The sequence below is a fragment of the Chiloscyllium plagiosum genome, unplaced genomic scaffold (genome assembly GCF_037043375.1).
Source record: "Chiloscyllium plagiosum isolate Xiang-an unplaced genomic scaffold, Cpla_swu_hap1 HiC_scaffold_41, whole genome shotgun sequence".
Taxonomy (NCBI): Eukaryota; Metazoa; Chordata; class Chondrichthyes; order Orectolobiformes; family Hemiscylliidae; genus Chiloscyllium; species Chiloscyllium plagiosum.
The window spans coordinates 42,040,891-42,066,228 of NW_028270179.1; the positions used below are offsets into that span (position 1 = coordinate 42,040,891).

General features: G+C 56.2%; 1 protein-coding gene and 1 long non-coding RNA gene across 10 annotated transcripts in view; one reads left to right on the plus strand and one right to left on the minus strand.

The window, feature by feature from the left end:
* Positions 1 to 15,233, plus strand: part of LOC122544759 (uncharacterized) — a 144,553-nt gene extending 129,320 nt beyond the window's left edge. For all 9 annotated transcript variants that reach the window (XM_087981846.1, XM_087981849.1, XM_087981851.1 and 6 more), the window contains one exon: positions 14,563 to 15,233. In XM_087981846.1, coding sequence (XP_087837972.1) covers positions 14,563 to 14,958 — 396 coding nt within the window. In that variant the 3' untranslated portion in view covers positions 14,959 to 15,233. The remainder of the gene's footprint in view (positions 1 to 14,562) is intronic.
* A 4,807-nt stretch (positions 15,234 to 20,040) lies between these two features.
* On the minus strand, positions 20,041 to 22,089 carry LOC122545608 (uncharacterized). Its single transcript, XR_015754062.1, has 3 exons — positions 22,028 to 22,089; positions 20,883 to 20,949; positions 20,041 to 20,336 (listed from the first exon to the last, which is right to left on the minus strand). It is a non-coding gene; the product is annotated as an uncharacterized LOC122545608 (long non-coding RNA).
* Between the last annotated feature and the right edge of the window lie 3,249 nt (positions 22,090 to 25,338).

A 25,338-nucleotide genomic window follows, 5' to 3' on the forward strand; every position in this document is an offset into this window, starting at 1 on the left:
ACCCCGTGCTGTCCCTGTCCTGGGAGTGTTTGATGGGAGGACAATGTACAGGGAGCTTTACTCTGTATCTAACCCCGTGCTGTCCCTGTTCCTGGAAGTGTTTGATGGGAGGACAATGTACAGGGAGCTTTACTCTGTATCTAACCCCGTGCTGTCCCTGTCCTGGGAGTGTTTGATGGGAGGACAATGTACAGGGAGCTTTACTCTGTATCTAACCCCGTGCTGTCCCTGTTCCTGGAAGTGTTTGATGGGAGGACAATGTACAGGGAGCTTTACTCTGTATCTAACCCCGTGCTGTCCCTGTCCCTGGGAGTGTTTGATGGGGGGGCAGTATAGAGGGAGCTTTACTCTGTATCTAACCCCGTGCTGTCCCTGTCCCTGGGAGTGTTTGATAGGGGGGCAGTATAGAGGGAGCTTTACTCTGTATCTAACCCCGTGCTGTCCCTGTCCCTGGGAGTGTTTGATGAGGGGACAGTGTAGAGGGAGCTTTACTCTGTATCTAACCCCGTGCTGTCCCTGTCCCTGGGAGTGTTTGATGAGGGGACAGTGTAGGGGGAGCTTTACTCTGTATCTAACCCCGTGCTGTCCCTGTCCCTGGGAGTGTTTGATGGGGCAGTATAGAGGGAGCTTTACTCTGTATCTAACCCCGTGCTGTCCCTGTCCCTGGGAGTGTTTGATGGGGGGACAGTGTAGAGGGAGATTTACTCTGTATCTAACCCCGTGCTGTCCCTGTCCTGGGAGTGTTTGATAGGGGGTCAGTGTAGAGGAAGCTTTACTCTGTATCTAACCCCGTGCTGTCCCTGTCCCTGGGAGTGTTTGATGGGGGGGCAGTATAGAGGGAGCTTTACTCTGTATCTAACACCGTGCTGTCCCTGTCCCTGGGAATGTTTGATGAGGGGACAGTGTAGAGGGAGCTTTACTCTGTATCTAACCCCGTGCTGTCCCTGTCCCTGGGAGTGTTTGATGAGGGGACAGTGTAGAGGGAGCTTTACTCTGTATCTAACCCCGTGCTGTCCCTGTCCCTGGGAGTGTTTGATGGGGGGGCAGTATAGAGGGAGCTTTACTCTGTATCTAACCCCGTGCTGTCCCTGTCCCTGGGAGTGTTTGATAGGGGGGACAGTGTCGAGGGAGATTTACTCTGTATCTAACCCCGTGCTGTCCCTATGCCTGGGAGTGTTTGATGGGGGGACAGTGTAGAGGAAGCTTTACTCTGTATCTAACCCCGTGCTGTCCCTGACGTGGGAGTGTTTGATGGGGGGGTCAATGTACAGGGAGCTTTACTCTGTATCTAACCCCGTGCTGTCCCTATCCTGGGAGTGTTTGATGGGGGGACAGTGTTGATGGAACTTTAGCCTGTATCTAACCCTGTTCTGCCTCTGCGATGAGGGACAGTGTAGAGGAACCATTACTCTGTATCTAACCCCGTGCTGTCCCTGTCTCTGTCCCTGGGAGTGTTTGATGGGGGGACAGTGTAGAGGGAGCTTTACTCTGTATCTAACCCCGTGCTGTCCCTGTCCCTGGGAATGTTTGATGAGGGGACAGTGTAGAGGGAGCTTTACTCTGTATCTAACCCCGTGCTGTCCCTGTCCCTGGGAGTGTTTGATGAGGGGACAGTGTAGAGGGAGCTTTACTCTGTATCTAACCCCGTGCTGTCCCTGTCCCTGGGAGTGTTTGATGGGGGGGCAGTATAGAGGGAGCTTTACTCTGTATCTAACCCCGTGCTGTCCCTGTCCCTGGGAGTGTTTGATAGGGGGGACAGTGTAGAGGGAGATTTACTCTGTATCTAACCCCATGCTGTCCCTATGCCTGGGAGTGTTTGATGGGGGGACAGTGTAGAGGAAGCTTTACTCTGTATCTAACCCCGTGCTGTCCCTGACGTGGGAGTGTTTGATGGGGGGTCAATGTACAGGGAGCTTTACTCTGTATCTAACCCCGTGCTGTCCCTATCCTGGGAGTGTTTGATGGGGGACAGTGTTGATGGAACTTTAGCCTGTATCTAACCCTGTTCTGCCTCTGCGATGAGGGACAGTGTAGAGGAACCATTACTCTGTATCTAACCCCGTGCTGTCCCTGTCCCTGTCCCTGTCCCTGGGAGTGTTTGATGGGGGGACAGTGTAGAGGGAGCTTTACTCTGTATCTAACCCCGTGCTGTCCCTGTCCTGAAGACTGTTTGATGGGGGACAGTGTAGAGTGGGCTTTACGCTGTACCTAACCCCTCGCTGTCATTGGGATTGGGATAGTGTAAAGGGAGCATTACTCTGTAACTCACCACATGCTGTCCCTGTCATAGGAGCATTTGACAGGGGGACAGTGTAGAGAGGACTTTACTCTGCATCTAATACCGTGCTATCCCTGTCCTGGGCATGTTTCATGGAGGGTCAAGTGTAGAGGGACCTATACTCTGTATCTAACCCCGTGCTGTCCCTGGGGTGGGTTACAGTGTAGAGTAAGCTTTACTCTGTATATAATACCATGCTGTGCCAGTCCTGGGATGGTGGGGAGAGTGTAGAGAGAGCTTTACTCTGTATCTCGCAAATGCTGTCCCTGTCCTGAGGGTGTTTGATGGGAGGACAGTGCCAAGGCAGCTGTAATCTGTATCTAACCCCGTGTCTGTCCCTATCCTGATGACTGTTTGCTGGGGGACAGTGTAGGGAGAGCTTTACTCTGTTTTTAACCCCATGCTCTCGCTGGGATGGGGAACAGTGTAGAGGTAGCTTTATTCGTTATCTAAACCCGTGCAGTCCCTGTCCTGGGAGTGATTGATGGGGGGACAGTTAGAGATAGCTTTACTCTGTATCTACACCAACACATTCCACCTCGACCTCAAATTCACCTGGACAGTCTCAGATTCCTCCCTCCCCTTCCTCGACGTTTCTATTTCTATCTCAGGCGACCGAATCAACACGGACATCTACTACAAACCGACCGACTCCCACAGCTACCTGGACTACAGCTCCTCCCACCCTGCCCCCTTTAAAAACGCCATCCCATTCTCCCAATTCCTTCGACTCTGCCGCATCTGCTCCCAGGAGGACCAGTTCCAAAAACGCACAACCCAGATGGCCTCCTTCTTCAAGGACCGCAATTTCCCCCCCGACGTGGTCGACGATGCCCTCCTCCGCATCTCTTCCACTTCCCGCTCCTCCGCCCTTGAGCCCCGCCCCTCCAATCGCCACCAGGACAGAACCCCACTGGTCCTGACCTACCACCCCACCAACCTCCATGTACAGCGCATCATCCGCCGTCATTTCCGCCACCTCCAAACAGACCCCACCACCAAGGATATATTTCCCTCCCCTCCCCTATCAGCATTCCGTAAAGACCACTCCCTCCGTGACTCCCTCGTCAGATCCACACCCCCCCCACCAACCCAACCTCCACTCCCGGCACCTTCCCCTGCAACCGCAGGAGGTGCAAGACTTGCGCCCACACCTCCCCCCTCACCTCCCTCCAAGGCCCCAAAGGAAACTTCCATATCCACCATAGATTCACCTGCACCTCCACACACATCATCTATTGCATCCTCTGCACCCGATGTGGCCTCCTCTATATTGGGGAGACAAGCCGCCTACTTGCGGAGCGTTTCAGGGAACACCTCTGGGACACCCGGACCAACCAACCCAACCACCCAGTGGCTCAACATTTCAACTCCCCCTCCCACTCCACCAAGGATATGCAGGTCTTTGGCCTCCTCCATCGCCAGACCACAACAACACGACGGTTGGAGGAAGAGCTCCCCATCTTCCGCCTAGGAACCCTCCAACCACAAGGGATGAACTCGGATTTCACCAGTTTCCTCATTTCCCCTCCCCCCACCTTGTCTCAGTCAAATCCATCGAATTCAGCACCGCCTTCCTAACCTGCAATCTTCTTCCTGACCTCTCCGCCCCCACCCCAGTCTGACCTATCTCCCTCACCTTGACCTCCCTCCACCTATCGCATTCCCGACGCCCCTCCCCCCAGTCCCTCCTCCCTACCTTTTATCTTAGCCTGCTGGACAAACTTTCCTCATTCCTGAGGAAGGGCTTATGCCCGAAACGTTGATTCTCCTGTTCCCTGGATGCTGCCTGACCTGCTGCGCTTTTCCAGCAACACATTTTCAGCTCTGTATCGACCCAGTGCTGCCCCTGTGCTGGGAGTGTTTGATGGGGTACAGTGTAGAGGGAGCTTTACTCCGTATCTAACCTGGTGCTGTCCCTGTCCTGGGAGTGTTTGATGGGGGGACAGTGTAGAGGGAGCTTTACTCTGTAGCTATCCATGTGCTGTCCCTGTGCCTGGGAGTGTTTGATGGGGGGGAACAGTGTAGAGGGAGCTTTACTCTGTATCTAACCCCATGCTGTCCCTGTCCCTGGGAGTGTTTGATGGGGGGACAGTGTAGAGGGAGCTTTACTCTGTATCTAACCCCGTGCTGTCCCTGTCCTGGGTGTGTTTGATGGGGGGGAACAGTGTAGAGGGAGCTTTACTCTGTATCTAACCCCGTGCTGTCCCTGTCCCTGGGTGTGTTTGATGGGGGAATAGTGTAGAGGGAGCTTTACTCTGTATCTAACCCCGTGCTGTCCCTGTCCCTGGGAGTGTTTGATGGGGGGGGACAGTGTAGAGGGAGCTTTACTCTGTATCTAACCCCGTGCTGTCCCTGTCCCTGGGTGTGTTTGATGGGGGGGACAGTGTAGAGGGAGCTTTACTCTGTATCTAACCCCGTGCTGTCCCTGTTCCTGGGAGTGTTTGATGGGGGGACAGTGTAGAGGGAGCTTTACTCTGTATCTAACCCCGTGCTGTCCCTGTGCCTGGGAGTGTTTGATGGGGGGACAGTGTAGAGGGAGCTTTACTCTGTATCTAACCCCGTGCTGTCCCTGTCCCTGGGCGTGTTTGATGGGGGGACAGTGTAGAGGGAGCTTTACTCTGTATCTAACCCTGTGCTGTCCCTGTCCTGGGAATGTTTGATGGGGGGGGACAGTGTAGAGGGAGCTTTACTCTGTATCTAACCCCGTGCTGTCCCTGTCCCTGGGAGTGTTTGATGGGGGGGACAGTGTAGAGGGAGCTTTACTCTGTATCTAACCCCGTGCTGTCCCTGGGAGTGTTTGATGGGGGACAGTGTAGAGGGAGCTTTACTCTGTATCTAACCCCGTGCTGTCCTTATCCCTGGGAGTGTTTGATGGGGGACAGTGTAGAGTGCGCTTTACTCCGTATCTAACCCGGCGTTTTCCCTGTCCTGCGATGGTGGGGGCAGTGTAGATTCAGCTTGACTCGGTATCTAACCCCATGCTCTCCTTGGTATGGGGGACAATGTAGAGGAATCTTTACCGGTATCTAACCCCGTGCTGTCCCTGTCCCTGGGAGTGTTTGATGGGGGGACAGTGTAGAGAGAGCTTTACTCTGTGTCTAACCCTGTGCTGTCCCTGTCCCTGGGAGTGTTTGATGGGGGGACAGTGTAGAGAGAGCTTTACTCTGTATCTAACCCCGTGCTGTCCCTGTCCCTGGGAGTGTTTGATGGGGGGACAGTGTAGAGAGAGCTTTACTCTGTGTCTAACCCTGTGCTGTCCCTGTCCCTGGGAGTGTTTGATGGGGGGGACAGTGTAGAGGGAGCTTTACTCTGTATCTAACCCTGTGCTGTCCCTGTCCCTGGGAGTGTTTGATGGGGGAACAGTGTAGAAGGAGCTTTACTCTGTATCTAACCCCGTGCTGTCCCTGTCCCTGTCCCTGTCCCTGGGAGTGTTTGATGGGGGGACAGTGGAGAGAGAGCTTTACTCTGTATCTAACCCTGTGCTGTCCCTGTCCCTGGGAGTGTTTGATGGGGGAACAGTGTAGAAGGAGCTTTACTCTGTATCTAACCCCGTGCTGTCCCTGTTCCTGGGAGTGTTTGATGGGGGGACAGTGTAGAGGGAGCTTTACTCTGTGTCTAACCCTGTGCTGTCCCTGTCCCTGGGAGTGTTTGATGGGGGAACAGTGTAGAAGGAGCTTTACTCTGTATCTAACCCCGTGCTGTCCCTGTTCCTGGGAGTGTTTGATGGGGGGACAGTGTAGAGGGAGCTTTACTCTGTATCTAACCCCGTGCTGTCCCTGTCCCTGGGAGTGTTTGATGGGGGGACAGTGTAGAGGGAGCTTTACTCTGTATCTAACCCCGTGCTGTCCCTGTCCCTGGGAGTGTTTGATGGGGGGACAGTGTAGAGGGAGCTTTACTCTGTATCTAACCCCGTGCTGTCCTTGTCCCTGGGAGTGTTTGATGGGGGGACAGTGTAGAGGGAGCTTTACTCTGTATCTAACCCTGTGCTGTCCCTGTCCTGGGAATGTTTGATGGGGGGGGACAGTGTAGAGGGAGCTTTACTCTGTATCTAACCCCGTGCTGTCCCTGTCCCTGTCCCTGGGAGTGTTTGATGGGGGACAGTGTAGAGGGAGCTTTACTCTGTATCTAACCCCGTGCTGTCCCTGTCCCTGGGAGTGTTTGATGGGGGGACAGTGTAGAGGGAGCTTTACTCTGTATCTAACTCCATGCTGTCCCTGTCCCTGGGAGTGTTTGATGGGGGGACAGTGTAGAGGGAGCTTTACTCTGTATCTAACCCCGTGCTGTCCCTGTCCTGGGTGTGTTTGATGGGGGGGAACAGTGTAGAGGGAGCTTTACTCTGTATCTAACCCCGTGCTGTCCCTGTCCCTGGGTGTGTTTGATGGGGGAGTAGTGTAGAGGGAGCTTTACTCTGTATCTAACCCCGTGCTGTCCCTGTCCCTGGGAGTGTTTGATGGGGGGGGACAGTGTAGAGGGAGCTTTACTCTGTATCTAACCCCGTGCTGTCCCTGTCCCTGGGTGTGTTTGATGGGGGGGACAGTGTAGAGGGAGCTTTACTCTGTATCTAACCCCATGCTGTCCTTGTCTCTGGGTGTGTTTGATGGGGGACAGTGTAGAGGGAGCTTTACTCTGTATCTAACCCCGTGCTGTCCCTGTCCCTGGGAGTGTTTGATGGGGGGACAGTGCAGAGGGAGCTTTACTCTGTATCTAACCCCGTGCTGTCCCTGTTCCTGGGAGTGTTTGATGGGGGGACAGTGTAGAGGGAGCTTTACTCTGTATCTAACCCCGTGCTGTCTCTGTCCCTGGGAGTGTTTGATGGGGGGGCAGTGTAGAGGGAGCTTTACTCTGTATCTAACCCCGTGCTGTCCCTGTCCCTGGGAGTGTTTGATGGGGGCACAGTGTAGAGGGAGCTTTACTCTGTATCTAACCCCGTGCTGTCCCTGTCCCTGGGAGTGTTTGATGGGGGCACAGTGTAGAGGGAGCTTTACTCTGTATCTAACCCCGTGCTGTCCCTGTCCCTGGGTGTGTTTGATGGGGGAATAGTGTAGAGGGAGCTTTACTCTGTATCTAACCCCGTGCTGTCCCTGTCCCTGGGAGTGTTTGATGGGGGGGGACAGTGTAGAGGGAGCTTTACTCTGTATCTAACCCCGTGCTGTCCCTGTCCCTGGGTGTGTTTGATGGGGGGGACAGTGTAGAGGGAGCTTTACTCTGTATCTAACCCCGTGCTGTCCCTGTTCCTGGGAGTGTTTGATGGGGGGACAGTGTAGAGGGAGCTTTACTCTGTATCTAACCCCGTGCTGTCCCTGTGCCTGGGAGTGTTTGATGGGGGGACAGTGTAGAGGGAGCTTTACTCTGTATCTAACCCCGTGCTGTCCCTGTCCCTGGGCGTGTTTGATGGGGGGACAGTGTAGAGGGAGCTTTACTCTGTATCTAACCCTGTGCTGTCCCTGTCCTGGGAATGTTTGATGGGGGGGGACAGTGTAGAGGGAGCTTTACTCTGTATCTAACCCCGTGCTGTCCCTGTCCCTGGGAGTGTTTGATGGGGGGGACAGTGTAGAGGGAGCTTTACTCTGTATCTAACCCCGTGCTGTCCCTGGGAGTGTTTGATGGGGGACAGTGTAGAGGGAGCTTTACTCTGTATCTAACCCCGTGCTGTCCTTATCCCTGGGAGTGTTTGATGGGGGACAGTGTAGAGTGCGCTTTACTCCGTATCTAACCCGGCGTTTTCCCTGTCCTGCGATGGTGGGGGCAGTGTAGATTCAGCTTGACTCGGTATCTAACCCCATGCTCTCCTTGGTATGGGGGACAATGTAGAGGAATCTTTACCGGTATCTAACCCCATGCTGTCCCTGTCCTGGGAGTGTAGATGGGGCCATGGTGTTGAGGTAGCTTTACTCTGTGTCTAACCCTGTGCTGTCCCTGTCCCTGGGGGTGTTTGATGGGGGGACAGTGTAGAGAGAGCTTTACTCTGTATCTAACCCCGTGCTGTCCCTGTCCCTGGGGGTGTTTGATGGGGGGACAGTGTAGAGAGAGCTTTACTCTGTGTCTAACCCTGTGCTGTCCCTGTCCCTGGGAGTGTTTGATGGGGGGGACAGTGTAGAGGGAGCTTTACTCTGTATCTAACCCTGTGCTGTCCCTGTCCCTGGGAGTGTTTGATGGGGGAACAGTGTAGAAGGAGCTTTACTCTGTATCTAACCCCGTGCTGTCCCTGTCCCTGTCCCTGTCCCTGGGAGTGTTTGATGGGGGGACAGTGGAGAGAGAGCTTTACTCTGTATCTAACCCTGTGCTGTCCCTGTCCCTGGGAGTGTTTGATGGGGGAACAGTGTAGAAGGAGCTTTACTCTGTATCTAACCCCGTGCTGTCCCTGTTCCTGGGAGTGTTTGATGGGGGGACAGTGTAGAGGGAGCTTTACTCTGTGTCTAACCCTGTGCTGTCCCTGTCCCTGGGAGTGTTTGATGGGGGAACAGTGTAGAAGGAGCTTTACTCTGTATCTAACCCCGTGCTGTCCCTGTTCCTGGGAGTGTTTGATGGGGGGACAGTGTAGAGGGAGCTTTACTCTGTATCTAACCCCGTGCTGTCCCTGTCCCTGGGAGTGTTTGATGGGGGGACAGTGTAGAGGGAGCTTTACTCTGTATCTAACCCCGTGCTGTCCCTGTCCCTGGGAGTGTTTGATGGGGGGACAGTGTAGAGGGAGCTTTACTCTGTATCTAACCCCGTGCTGTCCTTGTCCCTGGGAGTGTTTGATGGGGGGACAGTGTAGAGGGAGCTTTACTCTGTATCTAACCCTGTGCTGTCCCTGTCCTGGGAATGTTTGATGGGGGGGGACAGTGTAGAGGGAGCTTTACTCTGTATCTAACCCCGTGCTGTCCCTGTCCCTGTCCCTGGGAGTGTTTGATGGGGGACAGTGTAGAGGGAGCTTTACTCTGTATCTAACCCCGTGCTGTCCCTGTCCCTGGGAGTGTTTGATGGGGGGACAGTGTAGAGGGAGCTTTACTCTGTATCTAACTCCATGCTGTCCCTGTCCCTGGGAGTGTTTGATGGGGGGACAGTGTAGAGGGAGCTTTACTCTGTATCTAACCCCGTGCTGTCCCTGTCCTGGGTGTGTTTGATGGGGGGGAACAGTGTAGAGGGAGCTTTACTCTGTATCTAACCCCGTGCTGTCCCTGTCCCTGGGTGTGTTTGATGGGGGAGTAGTGTAGAGGGAGCTTTACTCTGTATCTAACCCCGTGCTGTCCCTGTCCCTGGGAGTGTTTGATGGGGGGGGACAGTGTAGAGGGAGCTTTACTCTGTATCTAACCCCGTGCTGTCCCTGTCCCTGGGTGTGTTTGATGGGGGGGACAGTGTAGAGGGAGCTTTACTCTGTATCTAACCCCATGCTGTCCTTGTCTCTGGGTGTGTTTGATGGGGGACAGTGTAGAGGGAGCTTTACTCTGTATCTAACCCCGTGCTGTCCCTGTCCCTGGGAGTGTTTGATGGGGGGACAGTGCAGAGGGAGCTTTACTCTGTATCTAACCCCGTGCTGTCCCTGTTCCTGGGAGTGTTTGATGGGGGGACAGTGTAGAGGGAGCTTTACTCTGTATCTAACCCCGTGCTGTCCCTGTGCCTGGGAGTGTTTGATGGGGGGACAGTGTAGAGGGAGCTTTACTCTGTATCTAACCCCGTGCTGTCCCTGTCCCTGGGCGTGTTTGTTGGGGGGACAGTGTAGAGGGAGCTTTACTCTGTATCTAACCCTGTGCTGTCCCTGTCCTGGGAATGTTTGATGGGGGGGGACAGTGTAGAGGGAGCTTTACTCTGTATCTAACCCCGTGCTGTCCCTGTCCCTGGGAGTGTTTGATGGGGGGGACAGTGTAGAGGGAGCTTTACTCTGTATCTAACCCCGTGCTGTCCCTGGGAGTGTTTGATGGGGGACAGTGTAGAGGGAGCTTTACTCTGTATCTAACCCCGTGCTGTCCCTATCCCTGGGAGTGTTTGATGGGGGACAGTGTAGAGTGCGCTTTACTCCGTATCTAACCCGGCGTTTTCCCTGTCCTGCGATGGTGGGGGCAGTGTAGATTCAGCTTGACTCGGTATCTAACCCCATGCTCTCCTTGGTATGGGGGACAATGTAGAGGAATCTTTACCGGTATCTAACCCCATGCTGTCCCTGTCCTGGGAGTGTGGATGGGGCCATGGTGTTGAGGTAGCTTTACTCTGTGTCTAACCCTGTGCTGTCCCTGTCCCTGGGAGTGTTTGATGGGGGGACAGTGTAGAGGGAGCTTTACTCTGTATCTAACCCCGTGCTGTCCCTGTCCCTGGGAGTGTTTGATGGGGGGACAGTGTAGAGAGAGCTTTACTCTGTATCTAACCCCGTGCTGTCCCTGTCCCTGGGAGTGTTTGATGGGGGGACAGTGTAGAGAGAGCTTTACTCTGTGTCTAACCCTGTGCTGTCCCTGTCCCTGGGAGTGTTTGATGGGGGGGACAGTGTAGAGGGAGCTTTACTCTGTATCTAACCCTGTGCTGTCCCTGTCCCTGGGAGTGTTTGATGGGGGAACAGTGTAGAAGGAGCTTTACTCTGTATCTAACCCCGTGCTGTCCCTGTCCCTGTCCCTGGGAGTGTTTGATGGGGGGACAGTGGAGAGAGAGCTTTACTCTGTATCTAACCCTGTGCTGTCCCTGTCCCTGGGAGTGTTTGATGGGGGAACAGTGTAGAAGGAGCTTTACTCTGTATCTAACCCCGTGCTGTCCCTGTTCCTGGGAGTGTTTGATGGGGGGACAGTGTAGAGGGAGCTTTACTCTGTGTCTAACCCTGTGCTGTCCCTGTCCCTGGGAGTGTTTGATGGGGGAACAGTGTAGAAGGAGCTTTACTCTGTATCTAACCCCGTGCTGTCCCTGTTCCTGGGAGTGTTTGATGTGGGGACAGTGTAGAGGGAGCTTTACTCTGTATCTAACCCCGTGCTGTCCCTGTCCCTGGGAGTGTTTGATGGGGGGACAGTGTAGAGGGAGCTTTACTCTGTATCTAACCCCGTGCTGTCCCTGTCCCTGGGAGTGTTTGATGGGGGGACAGTGTAGAGGGAGCTTTACTCTGTATCTAACCCCGTGCTGTCCTTGTCCCTGGGAGTGTTTGATGGGGGGACAGTGTAGAGGGAGCTTTACTCTGTATCTAACCCTGTGCTGTCCCTGTCCTGGAAATGTTTGATGGGGGGGGACAGTGTAGAGGGAGCTTTACTCTGTATCTAACCCCGTGCTGTCCCTGTCCCTGTCCCTGGGAGTGTTTGATGGGGGACAGTGTAGAGGAAGCTTTACTCTGTATCTAACCCCGTGCTGTCCCTGTCCCTGGGAGTGTTTGATGGGGGGACAGTGTAGAGGGAGCTTTACTCTGTATCTAACTCCATGCTGTCCCTGTCCCTGGGAGTGTTTGATGGGGGGACAGTGTAGAGGGAGCTTTACTCTGTATCTAACCCCGTGCTGTCCCTGTCTTTGGGAGTGTTTGATGGGGGACAGTGTAGAGGTAGCTTTACTCTGGACCTAACCCTGTGCTGTCCCTGTCCCTGGGAGTGTTTGATGGGGGACAGTGTAGAGGGAGCTTTACTCTGTACCTAACCCCGTGCTGTCCCTGTCCCTGTCCCTGGGAGTGTTTGATGGGGGGACAGTGTAGAGGGAGCTTTACTCTGTATCTAACCCAGTGCTGTCCCTGTCCCTGGGAGTGTTTGATGGGGGGACAGTGCAGAGGGAGCTTTACTCTGTATCTAACCCCGTGCTGTCCCTGTCCCTGGGAGTGTTTGATGGGGGGACAGTGTAGAGGGAGCTTTACTCTGTATCTAACCCCGTGCTGTCCCTGTCCCTGGGAGTGTTTGATCGGGGGACAGTGTAGAGGGAGCTTTACTCTGTATCTAACCCCGTGCTGTCACTGTCCCTGGGAGTGTTTGATGGGGGGGACATTATAGAGGGAGCTTTACTCTGTATCTAACCCTGTGCTGTCCCTGTCCTGGGAATGTTTGATGGGGGGGGGACAGTGTAGAGGGAGCTTTACTCTGTATCTAACCCCGTGCTGTCCCTGTCCCTGGGAGTGTTTGATGGGGGGGACAGTGTAGAGGGAGCTTTACTCTGTATCTAACCCCATGCTGTCCCTGTCCTGGGAGTGTGGATGGGGCCATGGTGTTGAGGTAGCTTTACTCTGTGTCTAACCCTGTGCTGTCCCTGTCCCTGGGAGTGTTTGATGGGGGGACAGTGTAGAGAGAGCTTTACTCTGTGTCTAACCCTGTGCTGTCCCTGTCCCTGGGAGTGTTTGATGGGGGAACAGTGTAGAAGGAGCTTTACTCTGTATCTAACCCCGTGCTGTCCCTGTTCCTGGGAGTGTTTGATGGGGGGACAGTGTAGAAGGAGCTTTACTCTGTATTAACCCCGTGCTGTCCCTGTCCCTGGGAGTGTTTGATGGGGGGACAGTGTAGAGGGAGCTTTACTCTGTATCTAACCCCGTGCTGTCCCTGTCCCTGGGAGTGTTTGATGGGGGGGACAGTGTAGAGGGAGCTTTACTCTGTATCTAACCCCGTGCTGTCCCTGTCCCTGGGAGTGTTTGATGGGGGGACAGTGTAGAGGGAGCTTTACTCTGTATCTAACCCCGTGCTGTCCTTGTCCCTGGGAGTGTTTGATGGGGGGACAGTGTAGAGGGAGCTTTACTCTGTATCTAACCCTGTGCTGTCCCTGTCCTGGGAATGTTTGATGGGGGGGGGACAGTGTAGAGGGAGCTTTACTCTGTATCTAACCCCGTGCTGTCCCTGTCCCTGTCCCTGGGAGTGTTTGATGGGGGGACAGTGTAGAGGGAGCTTTACTCTGTATCTAACCCCGTGCTGTCCCTGTCCCTGGGAGTGTTTGATGGGGGGACAGTGTAGAGGGAGCTTTACTCTGTATCTAACTCCATGCTGTCCCTGTCCCTGGGAGTGTTTGATGGGGGGACAGTGTAGAAGGAGCTTTACTCTGTATCTAACCCCGTGCTGTCCCTGTCCCTGGGAGTGTTTGATGGGGGACAGTGTAGAGGGAGCTTTACTCTGTACCTAACCCTGTGCTGTCCCTGTCCCTGGGAGTGTTTGATGGGGGACAGTGTAGAGGGAGCTTTACTCTGTACCTAACCCCGTGCTGTCCCTGTCCCTGTCCCTGGGAGTGTTTGATGGGGGAACAGTGTAGAGGGAGCTTTACTCTGTATCTAACCCCGTGCTGTCCCTGTCCCTGGGAGTGTTTGATGGGGGGACAGTGCAGAGGGAGCTTTACTCTGTATCTAACCCCGTGCTGTCCCTGTCCCTGGGAGTGTTTGATGGGGGGACAGTGTAGAGGGAGCTTTACTCTGTATCTAACCTTGTGCTGTCCCTGTCCCTGGGAGTGTTTGATGGGGGGACAGTGTAGAGGGAGCTTTGCTCTGTATCTAACCCCGTGCTGTCCCTGTCCCTGGGAGTGTTTGATGGGGGGACAGTGTAGAGGGAGCTTTACTCTGTATCTAACCCCGTGCTGTCCCTGTCCCTGGGAGTGTTTGATGGGGGGGACAGTGTAGAGGGAGCTTTACTCTGTATCTAACCCCGTGCTGTCCCTGTCCCTGGGATGGGGGGGACAGTGTAGTGGGAGCTTTACTCTGTATCTAACCCCGTGCTGTCCCTGTCCCTGGGAGTGTTTGATGGGGGGACAGTGTAGAGGGAGCTTTACTCTGTATCTAACCCCGTGCTGTCCCTGTCCCTGGGAGTGTTTGATGGGGAGGACAGTGTAGAGGGAGCTTTACTCTGTATCTAACCCCGTGCTGTCCCTGTCCCTGGGAGTGTTTGATGGGGGGACAGTGTAGAGGGAGCTTTACTCTGTATCTAACCCCGTGCTGTCCCTGTCCCTGGGAGTGTTTGATGGGGGGACAGTGTAGAGGGAGCTTTACTCTGTATCTAACCCCGTGCTGTCCCTGTCCCTGGGAGTGTTTGATGGGGGGACAGTGTAGAGGGAGCTTTACTCTGTATCTCACCCCGTGCTGTCCCTGTCCCTGGGAGTGTTTGTTTGGTGGACAGTGTAGTGGGAGCTTTACTCTGTATCTAACCCCGTGCTGTCCCTGTCCCTGGGAGTGTTTGATTGGTGGACAGTGTAGTGGGAGCTTTACTCTGTATCTAACCCCGTGCTGTCCCTGTCCCTGGGAGTGTTTGATTGGTGGACAGTGTAGTGGGAGCTTTACTCTGTATCTAACCCCGTGCTGTCCCTGTCCCTGGGAGTGTTTGATGGGGGACAGTGTAGAGGAAGCTTTACGCTGTATTTTTAAGCCGTGCTGTTTATTCGCCCTGTAGACTGATAGTCGCTGGAAGCGAATGACCACAACAGCAAATGAGTTGAGAGAAATGCTGGAGACCAAGGCGAAGCAACTCAGAGCAGAGTTTGAAAGAAGTGTGAGCGGAAATGAGGAAGAAAAGAAAAAGGCCTTAGCATTGATGGAGACTGAAATGAAGAAAAAGGCCAAGTGTTTGTCTGAACAATTTGATAAAAAACACAGTCATGTTTGGCCAGCTGTGGGGACTGCGGTGTTGGGAGGTGTTGTGGCAGCAGGGGCAGTTCTAGCTGCGCCTATGGTAATAGGAGGTGCTGTTATTACTGCTGGAGTTGCTGCTGGGGCTGCAGTGGTTGGGGCTGTAACAGGCTATGCTGCTGGCTGGAACGCTGCAGAAACCTTAGACGAGAACAAATAGATATAAAAGTGTCTGATTGATTTAAGACACAGTGGGTGTTACTCTGCGTTTGAGAGCAGAGACCCTCATCAATTCCTCTCAGTACGTTTCTGTCTGCATGCATTGGTGAGACATGAGCTCATTAAAAACCATTCCCATTAAATGTCACTGTTTCAAACTGAGCTCCTTGTGAATCACTCGTCTCTCATTGTTGATAGTTTTGAAAGCTGACACTGTACACAGATTGACAGCATTCTCAATATCCACAAATCCACTGAATAAAGACTTTCACATAATCATGGTTTAAACTTATTATCTTCAAGATGGTAACTCTGCACTGTGGGAGGGTCAGCGCTGAGGGAGCCCCACACTGTGGGAGGGTCAGCGCTGAGGGAGCCCCACACTGTGGGAGGGTCAGCGCTGAGGGAGCCCCGCACTGTGGGAGGGTCAGCGCTGAGGGAGCCCCGCACTGTGGGAGGGTCAGTGCTGAGGGAGCCCCGAACTGTGGGAGGGTCAGCGCTGAGGGAGCCCCACACTGTGGGAGGGTCAGTGCCGAGGGAGACCCGCACTGTGGGAGGGTCAGCGCTGAGGGAGCCCCACACTGTGGGAGGGTCAGTGCTGAGGGAGCCCCGCGCTGTGGGAGGGTCAGTGCTGAGGGAGACCCGCACTGTGAGAGGGTCAGTGCTGAGGGAGCCCCGCACTGTGGGAGGGTCAGTGCTGAGGGAGCCCCGCACTGTGGGAGGGTCAGTGCTTAGGGAGCCCCGCACTGTGGGAGGGTCAGCGCTGAGGGAGCTCCGCACTGTGGGAGGATCAGCGCTGAGGGAGCCCCGCACTGTGGGAGGGTCAGCGCTGAGGGAGCCCCGCACTGTGGGAGGGTCAGCGCCGAGGGAGCCCCACACTGTGGGAGGGTCAGTGCTGAGGGAGCCCCGCACTGTGGGAGGGTCAGCGCTGAGGGAGCCCCGCTCTGTGGGAGGGTCAGTGCTGAGGGAGCCCCGCTCTGTGGGAGGGTCAGTGCTGAGGGAGCCCCGCACTGTGGGAGGGTCAGTGCTGAGGGAACCCCGCACTGTGGGAGGGTCAGCGCTGAGGGAGCCCCGCACTGTGGGAGGGTCAGTGTAGAGGGAGCCCCGCACTGTGGGAGGGTCAGCGCTGAGGGAGTCCCGCACTGTGGGAGGGTCAGCACTGAGGGAGTCCCGCACTGTGGGAGGGTCAGTGCTGAGGGAGTCCCGCACTGTGGGAGGGTCAGTGCTGAGGGAGCCCCGCACTGTGGGAGGGTCAGCGCTGAGGGAGCCCCGCACTGTGGGAGGGTCAGCGCTGAGGGAGCCCCGCACTGTGGGAGGGTCAGCGCCGAGGGAGCCCCGCACTGTGGGAGGGTCAGCGCTGAGGGAGCCCCGCACTGTGGGAGGGTCAGCGCTGAGGGAGCCCCACACTGTGGGAGGGTCAGCGCCGAGGGAGCCCCGCACTGTGGGAGGGTCAGCGCCGAGGGAGCCCCGCACTGTGGGAGGGTCAGCGCTGAGGGAGCCCCGCACTGTGGGCGGGTCAGCGCCGAGGGAGCCCCGCACTGTGGGAGGGTCAGCGCTGAGGGAGCCCCGCACTGTGGGAGGGTCAGCGCCGAGGGAGCCCCGCACTGTGGGAGGGTCAGCGCCGAGGGAGCCCCGCACTGTGGGAGGGTCAGTGCTGAGGGAGCCCCGCACTGTGGGAGGGTCAGTGCCGAGGGAGCCCCGCACTGTGGGAGGGTCAGTGCCGAGGGAGCCCCGCACTGTGGGAGGGTCAGCGCCGAGGGAGCCCCGCACTGTGGGAGGGTCAGTGCCGAGGGAGCCCCGCACTGTGGGAGGGTCAGTGCCGAGGGAGCCCCGCACTGTGGGAGGGTCAGTGCCGAGGGAGCCCCGCACTGTGGGAGGGTCAGTGCTGAGGGAGCCACGCACTGTGGGAGGGTCAGCGCTGAGGGAGCCCCGCACTGTGGGAGGGTCAGCGCTGAGGGAGCCCCACACTGTGGGAGGGTCAGCGCTGAGGGAGCCCCGCACTGTGGGAGGGTCAGTGCTGAGGGAGCCCCGCACTGTGGGAGGGTCAGCGCTGAGGGAGTGCCCCACTGTCGGAGGGTCAGTGCTGAGGGAGCCCTGCACTGTGGGAGGGTCAGTGCTGAGGGAGCCCCGCACTGTGGGAGGGTCAGCGCTGAGGGAGCCCCGCATTGTGGGAGGGTCAGTGCTGAGGGAGCCCCGCATTGTGGGAGGGTCAGTGTTGAGGGAGCCCCGCACTGTGGGAGGGTCAGTGCTGAGGGAGCCCCGCACTGTGGGAGGGTCAGCGCTGAGGGAGCCCCGCACTGTGGGAGGGTCAGCGCCGAGGGAGCCCCGCACTGTGGGAGGGTCAGTGCCGAGGGAGCCCCGCACTGTGGGAGGGTCAGTGCTGAGGGAGCCCCGCACTGTGGGAGGGTCAGCGCCGAGGGAGCCCCGCACTGTGGGAGGGTCAGCGCTGAGGGAGCCGCGCACTGTGGGAGGGTCAGTGCTGAGGGAAACCCGCACTGTGGGAGGGTCAGTGCTGAGGGAGCCCCGCACTGTGGGAGGGTCAGTGCTAAGGGAGCCCCGCACTGTGGGAGGGTCAGCGCTGAGGGAGCCCCGCACTGTGGGAGGGTCAGTGCTGAGGGAGCCCCGCACTGTGGGAGGGTCAGCGCTGAGGGAGCCCCGCACTGTGGGAGGGTCAGCGCTGAGGGAGCCCCGCACTGTCGGAGGGTCAGCGCCGAGGGAGCCCCGCACTGTGGGAGGGTCAGTGCTGAGGGAGCCCCGCACTGTGGGAGGGTCAGTGCTGAGGGAGCCCCGCACTGTGGGAGGGTCAGCGCTGAGGGAGCCCCGCACTGTCGGAGGGTCAGCGCCGAGGGAGCCCCGCACTGTGGGAGGGTCAGTGCTGAGGGAGCCCCGCACTGTGGGAGGGTCAGCGCTGAGGGAGCCCCGCACTGTGGGAGGGTCAGTGCTGAGGGAGCCCCGCACTGTGGGAGGGTCAGTGCTGAGGGAGCCCCGCACTGTGGGAGGGTCAGTGCTGAGGGAGCCCCGCACTGTGGGAGAGTCAGTGCTGAGGGAGCCCCGCACTGGGAGGGTCAGTGCTGAGGGAGCCCCGCACTGTGGGAGGGTCAGTGCTGAGGGAGCCCCGCACTGTGGGAGGGTCAGCGCCGAGGGAGCCCTGCACTGTGGGAGGGTCAGTGCTGAGGGAGCCCCGCACTGTGGGAGGGTCAGTGCTGAGGGAGCCCCGCACTGTGGGAGGGTCAGTGCTGAGGGAGTCCCGCACTGTGGGAGGGTCAGCGCCGAGGGAGCCCTGCACTGTGGGAGGGTCAGTTCTGAGGGAGCCCCGCACTGTGGGAGGGTCAGTGCTGAGGGAGCCCCGCACTGTGGGAGGGTCAGCGCCGAGGGAGCCCCACACTGTGGGAGGGTCAGTGCTGAGGGAGCCCCACACTGTGGGAGGGTCAGCGCTGAGGGAGCCCCGCACTGTGGGAGGGTCAGTGCTGAGGGAGCTCCGCACTGTGGGAGGGTCAGTGCTGAGGGAGCTCCGCACTGTGGGAGGGTCAGCGCTGAGGGAGCCCCGCACTGTGGGAGTGTCAGTGCTGAGGGAACCTCGCACTGTGGGAGGGTCAGTGCCGAGGGAGCCCCACACTGTGGGAGGGTCAGTGCTGAGGGAGCCCCGCACTGTGGGAGGGTCAGCACCGAGGGAGCCCCACACTGTGGGAGGGTCAGCACCGAGGGAGCCCCACACTGTGGGAGGGTAAGCGCTGAGGGAGCCCCGCACTGTGGGAGGGTCAGCGCTGAGGGAGCTCCGCACTGTGGGAGGGTCAGCGCCGAGGGAGCCCCGCACTGTGGGAGGGTCAGCACCGAGGGAGCCCCGCACTGTGGGAGGGTCAGTGCTGAGGGAGTGCCCCACTGTTGGAGGGTCAGTGCTGAGGGAGCCCCGCACTGTGGGAGGGTCAGTGCTGAGGGAGCCCCGCACTGTGGGAGGGTCAGTGCTGAGGGAGCCCCGCACTGTGGGAGGGTCAGTGCTGAGGGAGTGCCCCACTGTTGGAGGGTCAGTGCTGAGGGAGCCCCGCACTGTGGGAGGGTCAGTGCTGAGGGAGCCCCACACTGAGAGTCTCTCTGGATGTGATAGTGTAATGCTTGAATACAAAACACAGGAACAAGGTGGTAATTAACCGCGGGTCTCTGATAAACTTTAATCATTTTGTTAACAGTCTCTCGAATTTCTGACTCCGTTAAAGACAAGTTGGAAGGAGAGAAATGTAAAAGAGGTATATGGTTCTAACTCTGAAATTAACAGGTAACAACAATTAGAATTAGAATTTGGAGGTTGTTAAAATATCAACAAACCTATTGTGGAAAAATTGGAAACTAAAACAGCCAAACAGATTTCCGATAAAAGGAGATTGCTAAATAAGCATGGTAAAAGTTTCGATAAAGATGAGGGCATAAGTCAGGAAGTGGTCCTTTGTCGTAATAATAAAAGTGTAAGTGAGAAAAGTGATCTGGATCTAGTTAAAAATCACACCAACACCAGGTTATAGTCCAACAGGTTTAATTGGAAACACTAGCTTTCGGAGCGACGCTCCTTCATCAGGTGATAGTGGGGGGCTCGATCGTAACACAGAAATTATAGCAAAAATCTACAGTGTGATGTAACTGAAATTATACATTGTAAAACTGATTGTCTGTTAAGCCTTTCATCTGTTAGAATACAGTGATAGTTTCACTTCTTTCATGTGTCAATCACAAAACCCTTTTTTTAAAAGTTGCATTCCTGGGTTAGCTGTTACCAATGGTGATAGCTAGACAATATGTTAAAGGTGTTAGCCCCCTGTGTTCTCTGTCTCTGACTTGATGTTTAGATTGATGCTAATCTAAAAAGTGAGGTAACAGAGTTTTACATAAATCCATGCAGTTTTTGAGCTCAGAGTTTTACATGAATGCATGCAGGTTTTGAGCAAAGTGCAATGTAACTCTGCAAGTACAAATTGATATTGCACTTTGCTCAAAACCTGCATGCATTCATGTAAAACTCTGAGCTCAAAAACTGCATGAATTTGCTGTAAATTCTGTGTTACGATCGAGCCCCCCACTACCACCTGGTGAAGGAGCGTCGCTCCGAAAGCTGGTGCGCTTCCGATTAAACCTGTTGGACTATAACCTGGTGTTGGTGTGATTTTTAACTTTGTATACCCCAGTCCAACACCGGCATCTCCAGATCTGGATCTAGGTATGGTTCTGGAGGAGGCCGGAACTGGTGAGTATAATCTTCAAGACGAAAATCATACTAAAGAGAGAGTGGGATATAAAGACAGGTCACTAACAGAATTAGTGGAGACAATAGAGGATAAAATAGGTTAGAGTAAAGGTATAGTGAAGGACTATGGTAATCCGCCGGTAATCCGCCTCAAACGTCTCGTCCTGGGCCACGGTGAAATGGTTTTTCCAGTCGCCCACCGTCCCTGAGGAGAGACAGAGCCAGCAGCACGATTAGGCACCGTCTTCCCCCTCACGGGCCTCGCCCCCTCACAGCAGGGACCCACCTCCAGGAAAGCTGGGCCCAGGCTGGGTCTCCCCTTGGGCCTGCACATCACGGCCTGGGGCTAGGAAAGTCCTATGGATATGATCATCGGTAACTAGAGAACTCACACCCAGCGAAGTGTGAATGCCCACTTAGCAAGGAGGAATTCGAGGCGTATTTTAAAGAGAGATAATCTAACTCCAACGTTAAAAGTAATTTTAGAGGTTTTGCTAAATTCAAAGGTCAATTCCCCCGAGGGGATTGGGAAGGAGTTGGAACGGGCGGGGGGGGGGGTGAGTGTGGGATCGTGCTGTGCCGGCTCTCTCTGGGCGGGAACCCCCCCCACCTCGGCTGTTCACTGGGCCACCCCTCCCCCCACCCCCCGCCGCAGCTCGGTGCGGAATCGCAGGTCGGTGTCACCCATCCTCCGCCGGTAATCCGCCTCAAACGTCTCGTCCTGGGCCACGGTGAAATGGTTTTTCCAGTCGCCCACCGTCCCTGAGGAGAGACAGAGCCAGCAGCACGATTAGGCACCGTCTTCCCCCTCACGGGCCTCGCCCCCTCACAGCAGGGACCCACCTCCAGGAAAGCTGGGCCCAGGCTGGGTCTCCCCTTGGGCCTGCACATCACGGCCTAGGGCTAGGAAAGTCCCAGGGGTCCAGCTGGGGCCCACTGGGGATCACCAGGGGTAGCGCTGATGGCATCCTGGTGTCAGGAAAGGCCCAGGATCTAACTCGGGCCTAGTGCAAATCCCCAGGGGTAGTGCTGATGGAATCCTGCGTCACTGGCACCAGGAAAGGCCCAGGATCTAACTCGGGCCTAGTGTAGATCCCCAGGGGTAGCGCTGATGGAACCCTGTGTCACTGGGACCAGGAAAGGCCCAGGATCTAACCCGGGCCTAGTGTAGATCCCCAGGGGTAGTGCTGATGGAACCCTGCATCACTGGAACCAGGAAAGGCCCAGGATCTAACCCGGGCCTAGTGTAGATCCCCAGGGGCAGTGCTGATGGAATCCTGCATCACTGGGACCAGGAAAGGCCCAGGATCTAACTCTGGCCTAGTGCGGATCCCCAGGGGTAGTGCTGATGGAACCCTGCATCACTGGAACCAGGAAAGGCCCAGGATCTCACCCGGGCCTAGTGTAGATCCCCAGGGGTAGTGCTGATGGAATCCTGCATCACTGGAACCAGGAAAGGCCCAGGATCTAACCCGGGCCTAGTGTAGATCCCCAGGGGCAGTGCTGATGGAACCCTGCGTCACTGGGACTAGGAAAGGCCCAGGATCTAACGCGGGCCTAGTGCGGATCCCCAGGGGTAGTGCTGATGAAACCCTGCGTCACTGGCACCAGGAAAGGCCTAGGATCTAACTCGGGCCTAGTGCGGATCCCCAGGGGTATTGCTGATTGAACCCTGCGTCACTGGGACCAGGAAAGGCCCAGGATCTAACTCGGGCCTAGTGCGGATCCCCAGGGGTAATGCTGATGGAACCCTGCGTCACTGGGACTAGGAAAGGCCCAGCATCAGACTCAGTCCCCTCACCCACAGGATACAGTCTGAAAGCTGAGGAGGGGGCCACACCTTTCCTCATGAAGTGGGAGATGGAGCGATCAAAGATGGAGTCCGGGACAGTTGAGTAGTTACTCATAGGATTGTCCTTCATGGATTCGAACGTGGTGTTCCGGACGATCCCATCAATGACCAGGTCGGGTAACTCTTTTCCCAGGAACTTTATCATCTTCACTATCTCTCGCTTGGGGTCCTGTCCCAATGTCAAACAGCAGGAGACATGAGAGAATTAAACTCTTTATTATCCCACTGTCAGACCCATCCTAACTCCCCACACCCTTTAATATCCCACCCAGTCTAATCCCACGGTCCCCCTCACTCCCCAAACCCTTTAATATCCCACCCAGTCTAATCCCACTCTCCCCCTTCACTCCCCACACCCTTTAATATCCCACCCAGTCTAATCCCACTCTCCCCCCTCACTCCCCACACCCTTTAATATCCCACCCAGTCTAATCCCACTCTACCCCCTCACTCCCCACTCCCTTTAATATCCCACCCAGTCTAATCCCACTCTCTCCCACTCCCCACTCCCTTTAATATCCCACCCAGTCTAATCCCACTCTCCCCCCCCCCCCCCACTCCCCACTCCCTTTAATATCCCACCCAGTCTAATCCCACTCTCCCCCCTCACTCCCCGATCCCTTTAATATCCCACCCAGTCTAATCCCACGCTCCCCCTCACTCCCCACTCCCTTTAATATCCCACCCAGTCTAATCCCACTCTCCCCCCTCACTTCCCACTCCCTTTAATATCCCACCCAGTCTAATCCCACTCTCCCCCCCCACTCCCCACTCCCTTTAATATCCCACCCAGTCTAATCCCACTCTCCCCACTCACTCCCCACTCCCTTTAATATCCCACCCAGTCTAATCCCACTCTCCCCCCTCACTCCCCACTCCCAATAATATCCCACCCAGTCTAATCCCACTCTCCCCACTCACTCCCCACTCCCTTTAATATCCCACCCAGTCTAATCCCACTCTCCCCCCTCACTCCCCGCTCCCTTTAATATCCCACCCAGTCTAATCCCACTCTCCCCCCTCACTCCCCGATCCCTTTAATATCCCACCCAGTCTAATCCCACTCTCCCCCCTCACTTCCCACTCCCTTTAATATCCCACCCAGTCTAATCCCACTCTCCCCCCCCACTCCCCACTCCCTTTAATATCCCACCCAGTCTAATCCCACTCTCCCCCCTCACTCCCCACTCCCTTTAATATCCCACCCAGTCTAATCCCACTCTCCCCACTCACTCCCCACTCCCTTTAATATCCCACCCAGTCTAATCCCACTCTCCCCCCTCACTCCCCACTCCCAATAATATCCCACCCAGTCTAATCCCACTCTTCCCACTCACTCCCCACTCCCTTTAATATCCCACCCAGTCTAATCCCACTCTCCCCCCTCACTCCCCGCTCCCTTTAATATCCCACCCAGTCTAATCCCACTCTCCCCCCTCACTCCCCGATCCCTTTAATATCCCACCCAGTCTAATCCCACTCTCCTCCCTCACTCCCCGCTCCCTTTAATATCCCACCCAGTCCAATCCCACTCTCCCCCCTCACTCCCCGCTCCCTTTAATATCCCACCCAGTCTAATCCCACTCTCCCTACCCTCACTCCCCGATCCCTTTAATATCCCACCCAGTCTAATCCCACTCTCCCCCCTCACTCCCCGATCCCTTTAATATCCCACCCAGTCTAATCCCACTCTCCTCCCTCACTCCCCGCTCCCTTTAATATCCCACCCAGTCCAATCCCACTCTCCCCCCTCACTCCCCACTCCCTTTAATATCCCACCCAGTCTAATCCCAGTCTCCCTACCCTCACTCCCCGATCCCTTTAATATCCCACCCACTCTAATCCCACTCTCCTCCCTCACTCCCCGCTCCCTTTAATATCCCACCCAGTCTAATCCCACTCCCCCCTCACTCCCCGATCCCTTTAATATCCCACCCAGTCTAATCCCACTCTCCCCCCTCACTCCATGCTCCCTTTAATATCCCACCCAGTCTAATCCCACTCTCCCCCCTCGCTCCCCGTTCCCTTTAATATCCCACCCAGTCTAATCCCACTCTCTCCCCCCCACTCGCTTTAATATCCCACCCAGTCTAATCCCACTCTCCCCCCTCACTCCATACTCCCTTTAATATCCCACCCAGTCTAATCCCACTCTCCCCCCTCGCTCCCCGTTCCCTTTAATATCCCACCCAGTCTAATCCCACTCTCCCCCCTCACTCCCCGATCCCTTTAATATCCCACCCAGTCTAATCCCACTCTCCCCCCTCACTCCCCGCTCCCTTTAATATCCCACCCAGTCTAATCCCACTCTTCCCCCCTCACTCCCCACTCCCTTTAATATCCCACCCAGTCTAATCCCACTCTCCCCCCTCACTCCTCACTCCCTTCAATATCCCACCCAGTCTAATCCCACTCTCCCCCTCACTCCCCGCTCCCTTTAATATCCCACCCAGTCTAATCCCACTCTCCCCCCTCACTCCCCGATCCCTTTAATATCCCACCCAGTCTAATCCCACTCTCCCCCCTCACTCCCCGATCCCTTTAATATCCCACCCAGTCTAATCCCACTCTCCCCCCTCACTCCCTTTAATATCCCACCCAGTTTAATCCCACTCTCCCCCCCCCAAATCCCCACTCCCTTTAATATCCCACCCAGTCTAATCCCACTCTCCCCCTCACTCCCCGCTCCCTTTAATATCCCACCCAGTCTAATCCCACTCTCCCCCCTCACTCCCCGATCCCTTTAATATCCCACCCAGTCTAATCCCACTCTCCCCCCTCACTCCCCGATCCCTTTAATATCCCACCCAGTCTAATCCCCCTCTCCCCCCTCACTCCCTTTAATATCCCACCCAGTCTAATCCCACTCTCCCCCCCCCAAATCCCCACTCCCTTTAATATCCCACCCAGTCTAATCCCACTCTCCCCCCTCACTCCCCGATCCCTTTAATATCCCACCCAGTCTAATCCCACTCTCCCCCCTCACTCCCCGCTCCCATTAATATCCCACCCAGTCTAATCCCACTCTCCCCCCCCAAATCCCCACTCCCTTTAATATCCCACCCAGTCTAATCCCACTCTCCCCCCTCACTCCCCGCTCCCATTAATATCCCACCCAGTCTAATCCCACTCTCCCCCCCCAAATCCCCACACCCTTTAATATCCCACCCAGTCTAATCCCACTCTCCCCCCTCACTCCCCGCTCCCTTTAATATCCCACCCAGTCTAATCCCACTCTACTCCCTCACTCCCCGCTCCCTTTAATATCCCACCCAGTCTAATCCCACTCTCCCCCCTCA